At 40.3% G+C, this 15,113-nt stretch overlaps 1 protein-coding gene across 1 annotated transcript; it reads left to right on the top strand.

The window, feature by feature from the left end:
• The first annotated feature begins 8,973 nt into the window (after positions 1-8,973).
• LOC136302294 (interferon alpha-inducible protein 27-like protein 2) lies at positions 8,974-13,201 on the top strand. The gene is made up of 3 exons (XM_066205721.1): positions 8,974-9,253; positions 11,993-12,139; positions 13,027-13,201. Exons 1-3 carry the CDS (start codon positions 9,106-9,108, stop codon positions 13,053-13,055), a joined length of 324 nt encoding a protein of 107 aa, XP_066061818.1. The 5' UTR covers positions 8,974-9,105; the 3' UTR covers positions 13,056-13,201.
• The last annotated feature ends 1,912 nt before the right edge of the window (positions 13,202-15,113 follow it).

Raw genomic sequence — 15,113 nt, 5'->3', positions numbered from 1 at the left:
GATAAAACTGGTTTTTCAATTTTGAAATGTTGTTTGTATTTCTTCTGTAACAGACTCCCTTTGCTAATTGCAAAGAACGTTTCAACCCCTACAGAGGAAAAGAGCAGGAGAGATGGATGGGGGTGGGCCTACAGCCAGAAAGTTATCCGTAGACTTTCAGACATCTCATTTAAGCTGATGAAACTCACTTTCACATGAGTTGTGACATAACCATGGCAGGATCTGACAAGTGTCAAAATCTTGTGGAACAAATAAGATTTCAAGTCCTATTCCTATGTACCAAAGAAGAGCCAGCAAATGGTATACATTTATTCTGCTTTTTCCAATGGCACTAACTACTCTCAGCAGCTTCATTGGCACTCTGTAAGCACATCCAATTCTCTCGGTTACTTAGAATAGCTGCTGATATTTAACCTGAACTTCCATGGCTTTTCCATAGAGACACCTTCCTAAACATCATCTGCTGTGGGGAATAAAGAGTTACTCAATGCTCTGTCACCAGGACTGGGGTTTCTGTGCAGATTCTGGAGCCCAAGAAGCAACCTCAGTGTTCTAATGGCACACCAGTGTCTTAATAGAACAAACCAACGAGCGTGGACCTTGGCACAGAGGAAAGATAGTGGTAAGAGACAGATGTAGGTATAACTAGATCATGGTGTCAAAGTGCAGACAGGGGGAAATTTCCAGCTTTTCCCCCCTCACAGTCATATACTGCACTGGAGGGTACTGTGACCTCTTTCAACTAATCAGGTGCTGTGGCCTGTTTTTTTCCAGAATAATGTCTAACTGAGTGATAGAGATGAACCCCACTACAGGATGTCTTCTTCCTTGTAGCCCCTCTCATCACCACACAGTGCAGACAAGTAGGGGCAGTGTGTGCACCAGGTGGGTCTGGATTGCACAAGGAGAAAAGATGAGAGAGAATTGCTCTTGAAATTTTGGCACACTTTCAGCTAACTTACAGTACAGATAAGGCCAGACACCATAAAAGCCCTGAGATGTGGGCAGTATAGGCTCACACCAGTCTGCTCACTCATCCAAGTAACAAAAACATAGACAATCCATCTTGGACAGAACGATCCATCCAGAACTGTTCAACTTACTTGCAGTAAATAGTTTATCCAGTGTCTTATCTACAGCCACCACAAGCAACAGAAATCTCTTCATTATTTATTGTTAGCACCTCATGATTTGACATTTAATTTAAGTCTTTCACTGTGTCTTGCCCAGAAGCTTTAGCGTTATAAATAGGGAAGCACTTTCTTTCCCATTTAAGAACTAGCCACAAGAATTTAGATCTGTTTGATGAACCTTTCCATAAGGCTTGCATTATGTCATAAATGGGTGATGTTCAGACGATTTCAGGCTTCTCTGTTATGAGGAAAGTTACCTAATTGCTGAAGGCACTATTGCTTCAAGGCGTTTATCCATGGACAGATACGTTTCACTAAATACTGTGGAGATTAGGAAGTTTTTTCTTTTGTTCACAGTAGCAAGCTTCTTTAAAAACAGCTAGGTGGTTTTTGACAATTTTTATTTTCTTTTTGTTACAAAAGCTACCATGGCACTTGGGATACCAGGCACTTTGATGCAAGGAGCAGTCAGGTTGGCCACAGACAACATTTGCCCTTGGCAAATCCATGTTGGAGTAATGCTGATTGCTGTCTTCTAGGTGTGGCTGCCAAGTGGATGTGCTCTGTGATCTTTCCAGAGAGGGCTTTCACTGTGTGCTTTTCTTACTGTACTTCATCCTTACTCACACTGCTTTACCCTTGACAATATCTCAGATGCTGTATTACATTTATTTGTAGCTTCCATTCTCAAACCAGACAATTAATGCCAAATCCAAACATCCTCCAGATGCAAGAACTTTCCAATAAACAGAAAATAATAGGTTTCTCTTAATTGAAACAGGCTGTTAAGGCCTAGAAGAATCTAAGAGAAGCAGCCACTCATTGCTCTTTCAAGGAAGCCTCTCAGTCCTTTTAAGCATCATCTGAAACCTGTTCATGCATCTTGCGGCTGGAAATCAGGACATCTGGTATTCAGATCCCTCACCTATGTAATAGATTGACCACTTTGTCAATAATTCCTTTTCAAAGCAATGTAAAAGCATTTCCAGCACTTATGCTTACATAGGTACTTCACTTGTATTAGTGTTTGAAACCTCTTTGTCTTAATTAAATGCTTATACTATGCTTAGTAACATAATGCCTGAGTAGCACACTACATATGGCCCTCAGACATCTCCTGGAAACAGGAAAAGAATATTCCCTTCAACTTACAAGAAAGGAGAAGTCCATATATTTTACGCTCTCTGTGCTCAGCTTCTGTCTTCTGACTTGCTCTTTTATTTCTGAAAACAGTGCCTTTTTTCTGTTCCTTGGACCCTGCAATGCTGACCACAGACTCACATGGTTGGAGTGCACTCCTTGAATGCAGAGGCTGCAGTCTGGGACACCAGGAAGAGATCTGGCAAGTCACGTAAGCCAGTACCATCATGGAATTGATGTCCTCTGGCTTGGACTAGAGATGGTAGGCACACCACAGACTCTTTTTCCTCCTCCTTCCTCTGCCAGAAGCTTCTATGTGGACTGAATCAACCAGGCCTGCCCTGGGATCTGCTGGATCAGATTCCCTGGCTGTGGAAGCAGCTGCCCTGAGGGACCTGAGCCATGCTGAGCTGCTCAGCACTTTCCCTGGAGCACACACTGTTCTTTTATCCATGTAGGATCTGTAAACTAGAAAAGGTGCCCATACTTAACAAAGACATTGTACTTAAACATTTGAAGATAGGGTGTTTTGAAATGGCTTTATAAAGGCACCAATTGTTATTATATTTGAATAACAGTGAGAACTCAGTGTTATTAATATTATGACTTTAACCATGAATTCTATTGCTTCACATTTTATTTTTGTTTTCAACAAATTTCCTCCAGAAAAACATATCATCTTATATTCCTTTAAGAGAGGGGTATACCTTATTAGTGGTTTGTGTACTTGGTCTATTATCTTCATGAACCTGTTTCCTAGACTTCAGAAAGACTTAAAATGTTCCCTCAAATCTATACATCTTGAAGTCTCTATGAATTGATTGAGACTCTTTTCCTTCCCAGAAGCTAGAGTAGTCTGTATTCCTGTACCCTGAGGTTTTGTTGGTATAAGTGTGCATGGGAAGACTGCAACCTCAAGGTCAAATGGAACTCTAACTTGGCAGATGACACAGTTTTGTCACTTATGTATGCATGTTGTTTTAGAGAATAATATATAAAGGAACATTTCATCTTTACCTCCGTTTTCAGGCTCAAAAAATCAAAGACCCTGCTACTGACACTTATTTGTTAGCTGAAGTAGCTTTCCATGTTTTGTAAAGTAAAACATTTAAACATAGGGAAAGGATCTGCAGTGCAGGAATAATGGCTTATGTTAAATGGTTTTGGAATAAAAATATTGTTCTGCTCAGAACATTAGCACTAGCAGTTCCACGACATCTTCCAAGTACCACTGTCCTTAGAGCCTTGAGAATGATGCCGAAGCATCCATTTCAGTCTGTCAAAGGCATGTGGCAGGTCAGGATAGGAAATTAAAGGATCAGTGGGAAGCCCAATGTAATAATAAAGGCTTCTTTGAAGGCAGAGAGCAAATGGGTCATAGCTCCATATTTGAGTGATAGTTCTGCTCCTGGTTCCTACAGTGTTCCTGCTCTTGAAGGGCTGAGTCCTGATCTGGGTGAATCTTCTGAGCTTGAGCATTCAGGGCAGGACTACTCCCTCTTTCCCAGAGTCTGCTTTGAGCAGGGTTTCATTTCATGTGTTTGGACAATGGAGTAGAGTCCTGGCACAAACTACAAAGTCAAGAGTGACTATGCTCTCCAACATAATATTAAGGTCAAAAGCAGAGGTGCCACTGTGGGGTATGATCCAATCAGAGGGAGCTCTGAGGAGCACAGGCTGGAATTTGGATGAGCAATGTGGACATTAATAATAACATTTTTACCACCTAACTCCATTTAAGGCCTAAACTTAGTCTTCTCAGACTGCTTACTCAAATGCTTTTTCCTGGATTTCTAGCTGGAAATTCCATAGAATTTCAGCTGATATGAGTATGCAGTGCATATAGATGTTAAACGTGTTTAGTTCTCTTTTTAATAGCACACAAAATTAAAACTTCCAAAACTAGGATTTTCTTCCCCCAAAAATCCACCAGTGCAACTTTGTGACTTGTTTCATCTGTAATGCAGGGATGATGATATCTTGCGTTTGGCAGATGAAAATGATAACAAAAATCCAAATGAGACACACAGGGCCTAATCCTGAAAAAGGATGACAAATGAAAATATTATATAACTTACCTGTAAACTTCTTTTTGACCTTGGCTATAAAACTTCTGGGTCAACGGCTTCCCAGTCTTTTCCTAGCTGGAGTAAATTTGGCTAGTAGAAGACTGATAAGTTAAAGGAAGTGATTCTTCCCTATGTTATACACTCATGAGTACTCATCTCTACATTTAAAAGGCAGATAAAGACCATGCAAAAATTAATATATATTCTAAAAAGAGCTCTAGCAGTTCTTGAGAAGCATAAGTATTTATTCCCAAGGAGAAGTGATTGGTTATATGATTATAGATTCTCTAGACACATAACTAAATAAAGTTAGAAGGTAAAATTTCTTGGATATCAGAGAAGTGTCCCTACAATCCTCTGATTTTGTAAGCTAACAATACCTTTTTAGTTTCCAACCTAAATTTCTGTGTGATTCTATGATTATGACTACATAAAGATCTCTTTCACATTCACATGAATCATGTGATGTCACTCTGTGAGCTCGTATAAGTCCCTTGATATCATAATATTAGTCTTGTGGGGTTCTTTTCTGTTCTCATTTTACACTATGTAAATCCTCACGGATACTGAGAATTTTTAAATCAGATAATTGTGTTTGCTGACCTACCCTAAGCACAACAATGGATATATGTTAAACGTGATTTCATTAACTGTTTCTTTGGGAGACCTTAGCTAATAAGGCTTGATAACAAGGTTGCTATTTTTTCACAGCAAATGTGGCCTTATAACTAATAAAACTACTGCTACCTGTATTGTGAAGAGTTTTGCCATTTTTGGCCTATCTAGATGGCCTCTTATTCTGGTGGAGATACTTTGGAAGTGTCTTGGAATATCTGTATCAGTTATAGGCGGCTTGCATGTGTTTCTTCTTGGGTGAAATGAAAAATTTAATTATATGAAAAAAATGCAAATTGCTGCCAACTGTGTTAACTGTGAGAGAGTTGCATTATCTTCTAACATAAATTGTCAGTGAATTGAAGAAAAGACGTTTTGGAAGCTGATCTGATTACTGTCAGGGAAAGTGCTCAAACTCAATTGTTGGCAAATGTCCAGTACCCATCACTGAACGATCATCACCTCATCATTCAGTCTTCTCAACTGACATGCAAAACAACATCCAAATATTCATTGCACATCTGTGCTGGACAGATTATGCATTAGCAATTCAAATCAATTCAATGTACAGGCAGTTTCTGTAAAGGCGTCTGTTTGGGTGAGATGCCTTGTTGTCTGGGATGGATAATAAGGCAACTCTGTCTAATCTTGGAGAACAATCAACCCATCTTGAGAAGGTGACTGACTACGTATACTCTTGCCCTGACAGTGCTAGAACAATGGCCCCATAATGCACTTGACTCAGCTGGTAATAAAATCTACCTTTGATTAGCAGCCATGGCTTGTGTCAATCACTGCATGATGTACCATTGTCCTCTGGTCCTGAACACAGTTTATTTACAGGGAAACAAAAGCTTTTTGGATATGGCTGCTGCCCAGAGATTGCAAAATAGATTGAGCTGTCAGCCTCACACACTGGATGAAGATTAATGAGTTGTGCAGACAATAAATATGAAGCAATGACCATAAATATGCTAATAGGTATTATCCATATACATTATAATTGCTACAAAAATTAAAAAGTAGTGTAAAGGAAATAGGTCAGAGGGTGACAGATAGATAATCTTGGATGCTGAAGATCTTTGGTTCAGTCAGATTCTCTACAGGTTTATTTCTTTCAATTAGACCCTTCAAAAGATTAATTGTTTAAAAGCTGTTTGAATAATCTCTTTTGAAACAGAGGTTTATGGGAAAATGTTTATGAAAAAGTGACTTCAATGAACATGTTACTGAAATAATAAAGGTGACTACCAAAAGCAGAGATTAATGTCTCTGATCAGCTGCCCAGCTTCACTGTGAGGTAAATTTCTAAGTGTCACACTAGTGGGGACTGCAAGGAAAACATACCAAAGAGACACAACAGTTTATATCCACAAGCACAAGAGATTAAGGTCCTTCCGAGCAAAATATAGAAGAGCTGCCTGCACATCTGATTGCATTGGTTTGTTTGATGTTTTCAGCTGAGCCTATTTTTCCTTTCTTTTTTTTTTTTTTCTTTTTTTTTTTTTTATTTTTAATTTAAGAAGAGAAGAATGTTCACCACTCACATTTTCAAACTACTTCCAATCCAGCCTCTGGCTTTTCAATTCCATTAGAAGAGCACATAATCTAGATTTTTGACACCTATGGGTTTCATTTCTACTTGAAACTCAGAGAGTTAAGCTGTTAGCTCTGTGTTTAAGTCCTCCATCACCTAAGGCTACTGAAATTGCAGTGACACTGAAAATAAAGGCAGTCATTCTCTTGGTATTCATGGCTTTGATTCTCTGGTCTCTCAGGCTCAGAACTGCCACTGGATGATTTTCAGGTCAGCTCACACTATTCACCTCCTCTATGATTTTTAGTTTCTGGAATGGGGAAGCTAACTTACCCAGATATTCTCCCAGGTACAATTTACTGTTATAATGACAAGCTCTGTGATAGAAATGAATTGGGTTGGTTTGTTTTTTCTTTCCATACTTCAACTAGAAGTTGCATCCATTTAGCTCTTAAAGTATGACTGCTTGGATTTTGGCAAATAGTCCACAAAGACTTACAACTGCCTGACTGCTTCTGTGCCAGTCACCCTGAAAACACAGTTGAACATCAACTATACTTGCCTAACATCTTGGGAGTTACCCTTTCTAACTGTAAATGCCAGTAAAACAAAGCACTCACACACCAAAAAAGAGGGGGAAAAAAAGGTAGGGAACCATTTAGGAAAATGTCTCACACAAAGCTGCACAGTGAAAGGAGAAGCACACCTTTCTAGAAGAATTAATGGAGAGAGAGGACCACGGGAAGCTGCAGGCTCAAGAACTGTGTTTTTGTTCCTAATCCCGCTTCAGCAGTGACACCGTGTCTTTCTAAATTGGAGGCTGTGATGTCAAAGTCACACGTTACCAGGGCACAGCAAGGTCCAGAGATGATAAGCAAATTGAACCAAGAGTCCAAGTCATTGGGCAAGTTTATAGAGGCAAGTCCAAGGCTTCCCTTGAATCCCTCCAGTGGCTTCCATTTCCTTTTTACACTGAGTTTCTTCGTCTTACTTTTATGAGCCTTCTAGTAATTTCTTCTTTCCCTGCTTATTTTCTGATGTCTCTGCCAATCTGAATTGCCTTGAGACACCCTTTTTTTGCAATAAAACTTTTATTATTTCTAGTTTTAATTATTTTTAGTTAAACAACTTTGTGTATATCCATTATGATTTGTGTTTTAGGACTGAGGAAAATGTCACCTCATATAGAGTGTCTGCAGATTGTAAAGCCTACATTTTCCATGGCTTTGCCAGACTTTACCATCATTTCCTAATGGGCTGTTTACAATATTAAATGAATTATATTAATAAAGCACCAAAAGATTTCACCATTTTTGAAGGAGGGATCTGCAGCAATATGTACAAAGAAACTGACATTTTTGGTTTTATTGTGACTTTGAAGAAGGCCTGTGGCATTACCTGTCCTAGTCTTACATGTAATTTTACTTGCATTTAAGCCTCAACTTAGATATTTTATAACATTAAGTAATTAAAGTGATTAATGAGGAACCTGAGAAATTATGGGGTTAAAGATGCATCATAATTACAGAAGGCCTAATGCAAGCAGAGTAGAAAGCAAAAATAACTGACATTAGAATTAAAGAAAACATATATGAATTAAAGAGAAGTTGAATGAAAGAAAGTTAAAAGATCACTGCTGCTTAGGGGTACACAGGCCAGATATTCCACTGCTCAGATATATAGCACATAAAGGAAGAGAGGAACAGATTTCATATCTTTTGTTCTATAACCCACCATGTACAAGATATAGATATCACACTATTGTGAAAACACTATAGTTTTATTCTGTATATTTCCTCTTTGAGAGCCATTCCTCTGGTAGTGTGGCCTAATCAGATATTTTTCTTTACCTAAGGGAGGTCCATGGATTTTTAATGAGCCTTATTTAAGCCCTGGCTAAGAAAAACTGTGATAAAGGCATGTGTGCCATTTGCAAAGGCCTGCTCATTAAGGACAGAGGCTCTGCCTTAGAGAGACTTGCATGAAGAAGAACAAAGCATCTGTGTCAATCTGCTCATACGACACAAGGTCCCCTCACGGTTCCTTCATGCAGAAATTAATTCCAACCATCCACTGTTAGCTGCATTCTGGTTTCCAGCTCTGTTTAAACCAGTATTTTCAGGGGTAGCTGTACCACAGCTGAGCTCTGGGTGTGATAAACAACCCACCTGAAGCCTCTGCATGCCACCACTTTACTGCCTTTTTTTTCTCGTCTTTACTCAGAGTTGTATGAATTCTTGAAACAAGGCATTACCCTCTACAGATACAATTCAGTGCAATAGGGTGCAGTGCAAAAGGGTGAAGGAGGAAAGCTTTCAGCTGCATCAGTTGCCAAACAATGACTCATGCACTAGTAATTTGTTTTAGTATCACAAGAGGAAATCACTTGGCTTGCCTAAATTCCATCCTGGCAACAGCAGTATAAAAGTCTATTGACAAAGTTCAGTTTCGTATCCTGGCTCAGGATAAATTTCAGTTTCTATTCTCCTTACCATGGCAGCAGTTTCGTTTCTCCACTTTCAGCTGGAGAGAGTATAAAAAGATGGGCTGAGCAGCCTCTGAGTTGGAAGTTCCAGCAGCTTCACTGGAATTCTCACCAGTAGAAGGCACCATGTCTGACCAGAATGTCCGCAACGCTGGGTTCACTCCCTCTGGGATCACGGGAGGATCCCTTGCTTCATCGCTGATGTCCCAAGAAGCAAGATCCTCTGGGGGAGGTGTGCCTTCTGGAGGCCCCACTTCTACTCTCCAGGAGATGGGTATGAGCAATTCTGTGTGTGACTGTGTGTGTGGTTTTGTGGTTTAGTGCATAGGGTCAGACAGCTGTTTCTCCTTGAAAATAAGCTTGCCAAATAATCTCTTCTCTCCCACATCTCTGTTTGGCACTGAAGAAAGAAGAGTCCTCTATTTAACTGTGTGCTATGAGTGGGATATTACTGAGCGTGTTTTCAGTATGTGTACATACTATTCATGAATGAACATATACTTATGTGGAATTCATGAGGTTTCGGACAGTGTTTGTTTGAAGTTTGTGCTATCTCTCCATTCTGCCAGGAATCATCAATAATGTGAAGAGTCATGGTAGCAACAACAATGATGCACTTAGGCAAGAACATGATCTGTGTAGCTACATTTTGTATAAATTTTCAGATTTCCCTTGCTCTTTTCTCACACTCCTCCATACAGGGAGAACTCCTAAAACCTTATGTAAACTCTGTAGAGGAGAGAAATTAGTTGCAGTCCAAGAGACCAATTCTTGAAGGGAATATATGCACATCCTTGACAGCCCCTATCTAAGTACTAAAATAAGGCATAGCTGCCTTTCACATGAGCTGACCCTGCAGGTGTTTGCTGTTCTGCTGCTGGCACAGAGGAGTCCCGGACCTGATGACGCTTACCAGCTTGGCTCTTGTTTAACCCCAGATCCCGTGGGATCTGTGCACAAGGTATTCTCCCTGCCAGACCTGCCTGTGTGACCTGATTCAGCAGGCATCCTCTTAACAGGCATGACTCCACAGAACAGAGTGCCCCTTGCAATCCTGCTTTACCCAGCAGCTCAGTAATTAGCTCTCTTACCTTGGATAGAAGCTTCCAAACCCCTCCTGCCTTTGGGGTCTCAGACCTACGTGTCCCATGTGTCAAAGGTATGCCAACCAGCAGGCTGATTATAGGTGGGCATCTCTGCCATATTGGTCTTCCACTGGTCTACTACTTCCATAATCAGCAGGTAGAAATCTGAAGGATGGAGCTGAATGTGACTTCTCCAGCCATAAAATGGGTGGTTGAATAGGTGAGCTGGCCAAGGTCCAGATTCAGGGCATCTTTTAACAGCAAAAAGTGTGTTAAGCTTGATTGAAAAGAAATAAGTTGGATTTTTTTTTTTAATATATGATTTACATTGCTCCCAATATTATTCATACAGTGAGACCCTCTAGACAGTGAGGGAATACGTGACATAAGGGTCATTCGGAGACATACTGCACTCCTGTGAGGCATTTTTTAAAATTTTCACTTTGTATGATTTGATCAGTGAGTTTAGGTTGCTGAATACAGTGTTTATTGAATATTCAGTAGGAAAGAGCTTAAGGGATAGTAGCATCCAAGGGACAGAATATGAGAGAAAGTCAGGAGAAGAGGGGGACAGAGTGAAAAGCAGAGAGGAGAGCTGCTCTCAGGCACCACACTGCCTTAGCAGCAGAAATCCTGGTATGCAGGAGATGCCAGTTGCTCACTTGTAGTCATATGTTAGTCAGCTGCACAAGCTGCCTTCTGTTACAGATCAGGGTGGTACAGCACACTCATAACCAGCGGCAAACTCTTCAGTGGAGATACCCTATAGAGAGCATGAAGCTGTCAGTTCTAAACTAAACACTGAAGATTTCTATCCCTCTGTGTGCTGAGAATTTTTCTAAGAAACAGAAGCAAAATGAGCATTTAACTACACCCAGTTTTATTCCTACAACCTCTGTGTTAACTAGGGATTTTTGTGAAAACCACCATTTTGGTGAAGTCTGCATGACTCAAGGAAACCTTTGCCATGCCGACAGGAGTTAGTCCAAAAGAGCTTTTATCCATGTGGAAAATGCTAGCTCTGTAACATTGCCAAGGCAGGTGTGAGCTTTGGCTCCCTGCAGCAGGAGAGCTTGCCACACATTCTTTGCCTGATTGAGAGCTAAAAGGGCCTGATTTCATTTCCGCAGGTGCTCACTGAAATCTCTCCAAACACATCTTCTTAACCTTTTCATTCAGACTGTAACCCTTCCTCCCCCCAGAACAAACATGCTCGAAGGAGCGGCTGATTCTGCAGTGGGGCATGAGTATTGTTCAGTGTCACTTTACAGAAGATGTTATAACAAGCTCATCACCAAAATATTTGAGCATCCTCCAGGAACGCTTTAAGCATTATCACTAACGTTTGTCGTCATTAATGTTTACTCTTCTCCCAGGAGAAGAAGAGTTTGCAGAAGAATGTTTTGCTTGGGGCTTATTTAGACTGAGTCCAAGATATGCATATAAATTTGCCACTGGCCACCACAACTTGTGGGACTTTATTTTACAGGTATCTATTACAGGTTTGTGTGAGAGAAAGTGAAGTGAAAGGAACACATTCACTACCTGGAACAGCAAATGCAACAATTCTAGTTTCTACAGAAGTTAGTTGCACAGTCCTCAGTCAGCTCCACAGAGAAGTGCAATTTCAGCGGAGGCAAATTGTGCTGAAACTATTTTGGAGATCCAGGTTTATTAAAAACAGTCTGTGCAAGAGCCATAGGATTACTTTGTGTTCTGAGAACTCCACAACATCACTGATAATATCCTTTCCCCAAGGTGGCAGCTAAAAAGCAGTACACTTACAGAACAAGTCAAGTAATCAGCAATCACCTTGTCTTTTGATACATTTGCTAGTCTTGAACTGTTTTAAAACACAGTAGTTTATAATTGTCCTGTAAGGTTCCTTCCTTTTTTTGTCAGTAACATATTCTTTGTAACTGTCCTAGGTGCCAGAGGCACAACCCACTCATCAGGTTATACCAGCAGTGGGATCTCTGGTGGATCCAGGGCCTCCAGCACGATGTCCCATGAGGCCACAGCTCACGGAGGTGGAGTTCCCAGAGGCGGCACCACTTCCACTGTCCAGTCCATTTGTAAGTGAGAATCCTCTCCATAAAGATGAATTAACAAATGACTTCTGAGCAGCCAGCAATATTTCAGCTTATTCTCTGTACATTTACTAGATGAAGGGATGCAAGTGACAGAAGTGGCTGCTTTGTACTTGAAGCAATCTTTCTACTGTTTGTTTCTTTAAACTTGGTGGGACGATGAAACTAGGGAATTAGTGGAAATAACTATGCCACAAACTTGCAAAGGTATAAGTGGACAGAAGAGGCAGGAATCTGAAACACAGTGACAGAAAAAAAAGCCTGATGGACTTTTAGATTATGCTTTCATCAGCACCACAGGGGCAGTTCAGTTGTTCTTTTTCAATTATAAATTTAGGATTAAACCACTCTTGAACATACAAGGCAGATATAGTGGGGAAAAAACAGTGAAACATGAGAATGGAGTTATCAGACTGACAGACAGGAATCTAGTCTACTTCTTGAGGCCTTTCAGAACAGTTTAGCTTTCTTTCTTTTAAAGGAAATTCATTGGGTCAAAACCACAGAAATCTGCCTGAATTTACCAGCTCAAAGCAGAGAACAACAGAAATCTGTCATCACTCTGCCAGGTTAATGCAACCCATACTCAGATAAAACAAATCAAATTATGAAAGAGCCTAGTCTATACTATTCATAGACTGAATGCATCAGTAAGGATGCTAATTGTGTTAGTAGGATCCTATGGGGTTAGGAGGAGCACTGGAGAGAGGATTGAAGTTCTTAATTTCAAAAAGTGTCTTTCAGATAGTAACAGAGACCTTTGATTTCTGACCTGGGAAGGCTTGTAGCCAATGCTTGTATAGTCTGTATATTTTCCTGTACTGCAACTCTGCTTTATATTGTCCTCACAATTTCTCTGTATTTCTCCTTAGCCATGGGTGGAAAGGGAGGAAGACGCTGAATAGAAGAAAAACATCCATCTAGAAATAAGCACTACAAGCACTTCACCCCTCACCATTGGCTTTGACAATTTCTCCCCTTCTATGATCTCCCTGTTATGAAAGGCAAAGCCTTCCACATGTACTAATAAAGTTTCTGTTGAAATTATGGATTCTTGCATTAAATTAATGGGGACAGAGATGAGGGGCGGTCCTTTCCTTGATTAAATATTCCCTGAAGCACAGACAAACACAAGCCAGTGGAAGTTAAGGTACTTGGGCTGCAAGGCTGTCTTAGAAAAATCCTGGGTTTAGCACCAGGCTTTTCAATTGCAAGTAGCTTGCTTTGTTTATTTTAAAAAAGTAATTACAGTGCTAAAGTCACCCTGTTGTAAGAGAGAAGCATAGAAACACTCAGTAAGGGGCAGCCAGCAGTTCCCTCTAGATGTACTTCTAATAGGCTATTAAATTAAATTCTACTTAATAAAGGAGACACATTAGCAAACCAAAACAGGTCCCAGGACTGATTGTTGTGTATGTGTAGAGTTTTTAAGGTCCCTTTCACGACAGTCCCTGTTCTAGTCCCCGTTTGCTTGCAGCAAGGTGTGAACTTTGTCCCAATCAGACTGAAATTTCTCCTGCAAACTTATGATAGGTGTGATTAGGTAAGGAAGAGAGCCCCTTTTCTCTGATACCAGTCTCACTGTTGAGGCTTTTTGCTGTTCCTTACATCTGACTACTTCATATATGCTCATACAATGGTATTTCCCCAAATACACATAACATTGTGCATTCCCAATGCAAAGTCCCACATACAAACTACACCACACTTTCATCTTCCTTTTGTTTTTCTGGATCCTCATCCTCCCTACTCTATCACCTACCTCCCTCTGTATTTCAAACAAAACCACACAGTACAGCTTCTTCCCTTTCTCCATTCCAAGATGGAGGGAGAGAATGTCACACCTTCAGGTCAAAAGTTAAGAGGTGCTGGATTTGGGAAGCTGCAGTCCAGGATCTTCTCCAGTGACTCCTGTCACCCTGCTCGAGCATTCCCATCTCAGCTGCATTTCTCCACAGCTGGGAGAAATGTGTTTGCTTTCATGCACTTCAAGCTGCCAGATACGGTCTTCTCCCTGCTGCCTGGGCACCTTCCAGAATGCACACGAGGAGTCAACGTTTACCTCCAGCTGAAGCAAAGTTGAATTATATGTTGAGTGGCAAAATGCTGGCATGGAGGAGAGGCTAATTAAGAGGAGAAGAAATGTATCTTCACTTGCTGTGCTATACAAAGCTTTAAAAGGCAGTTGAAAAACAAGGGCTTCATTTCATAGGCTAGAGCTGATGTCCTAACAAGGAGATATCTTGGGCAAATGTTTAAATGTAACCAGGACTTGAATTCATAAAATCATAGAAAGATTTAATTTCAAAGAGACCTTGGTGTGAGGAGAATGAGGGCAGTTGTCTAATCTAAACTTCTGTTAAAGAAGGGTTTACATTAAAGTTAGACTTGTTTGCTTAGGACTTTGTCCCATCAGATTTTGAAAATCTTCCAGGAGATCTTTCATAGAAGTCTTCCATACACTTTCCTTCCTGGGTCTAATACAGCAGCCTGGGACAACTAAAATACAGCTGTGATCTACTGACAGATCTTTTTTTCCCCTCTGTGCCCTTAGCAGCAGCATGATTTGAATCCAGAAGGTCTACCCTGGGTTTTTCCAATTCAGAAGTTTTTCTCCATTTGCAAATGGTCACAGAGAACAGCAAGGGCCTTGATCCCCACAAGCTGACATTCAAACAACTGCTTAGTACTGATGATGATGATGATGATGATGATATGATGATGAATGAGTCATAAGAATGAAAATAATGTAAGAATGACAAGAAATACTAGAAAAAGTCAAGTACATACGTAACTCATCAGACAAACTGAAGCTGCATTATCTGAGTAACAATATGTGATCATTTCATGGCAATTAAAGACCTTGTTTCTTATTCTTATTCAAAGGGGGGAGATTAAAAGTGGATTTCAACGTTAATGTTGTCATTACTTGACCTCAGGTAATTTTGTCTTCTTAAAA

Source organism: Chamaea fasciata, unplaced genomic scaffold, assembly GCF_029207755.1.
Source record: "Chamaea fasciata isolate MVZ Bird 193981 ecotype frontalis unplaced genomic scaffold, bChaFas1.0.hap1 SCAF_1, whole genome shotgun sequence".
Lineage (NCBI taxonomy): Eukaryota > Metazoa > Chordata > Aves > Passeriformes > Sylviidae > Chamaea > Chamaea fasciata.
The sequence above is the reverse complement of the archived record's forward strand: the minus strand, read 5'-3'. Positions and strand labels throughout refer to the sequence as shown.

Bases quoted from the DNA above. Each gene is read 5' to 3' on its own strand.
- LOC136302294 (XM_066205721.1), top strand. From the start codon at position 9,106: ATGTCTGACCAGAATGTCCGCAACGCTGGGTTCACTCCCTCTGGGATC. The intron at 9,254-11,992 runs GTATGAGCAATT...TAACTGTCCTAG, and splicing joins TTCTACTCTCCAGGAGATGG to GTGCCAGAGGCACAACCCAC. The intron at 12,140-13,026 runs GTAAGTGAGAAT...ATTTCTCCTTAG, and splicing joins TTCCACTGTCCAGTCCATTT to CCATGGGTGGAAAGGGAGGA.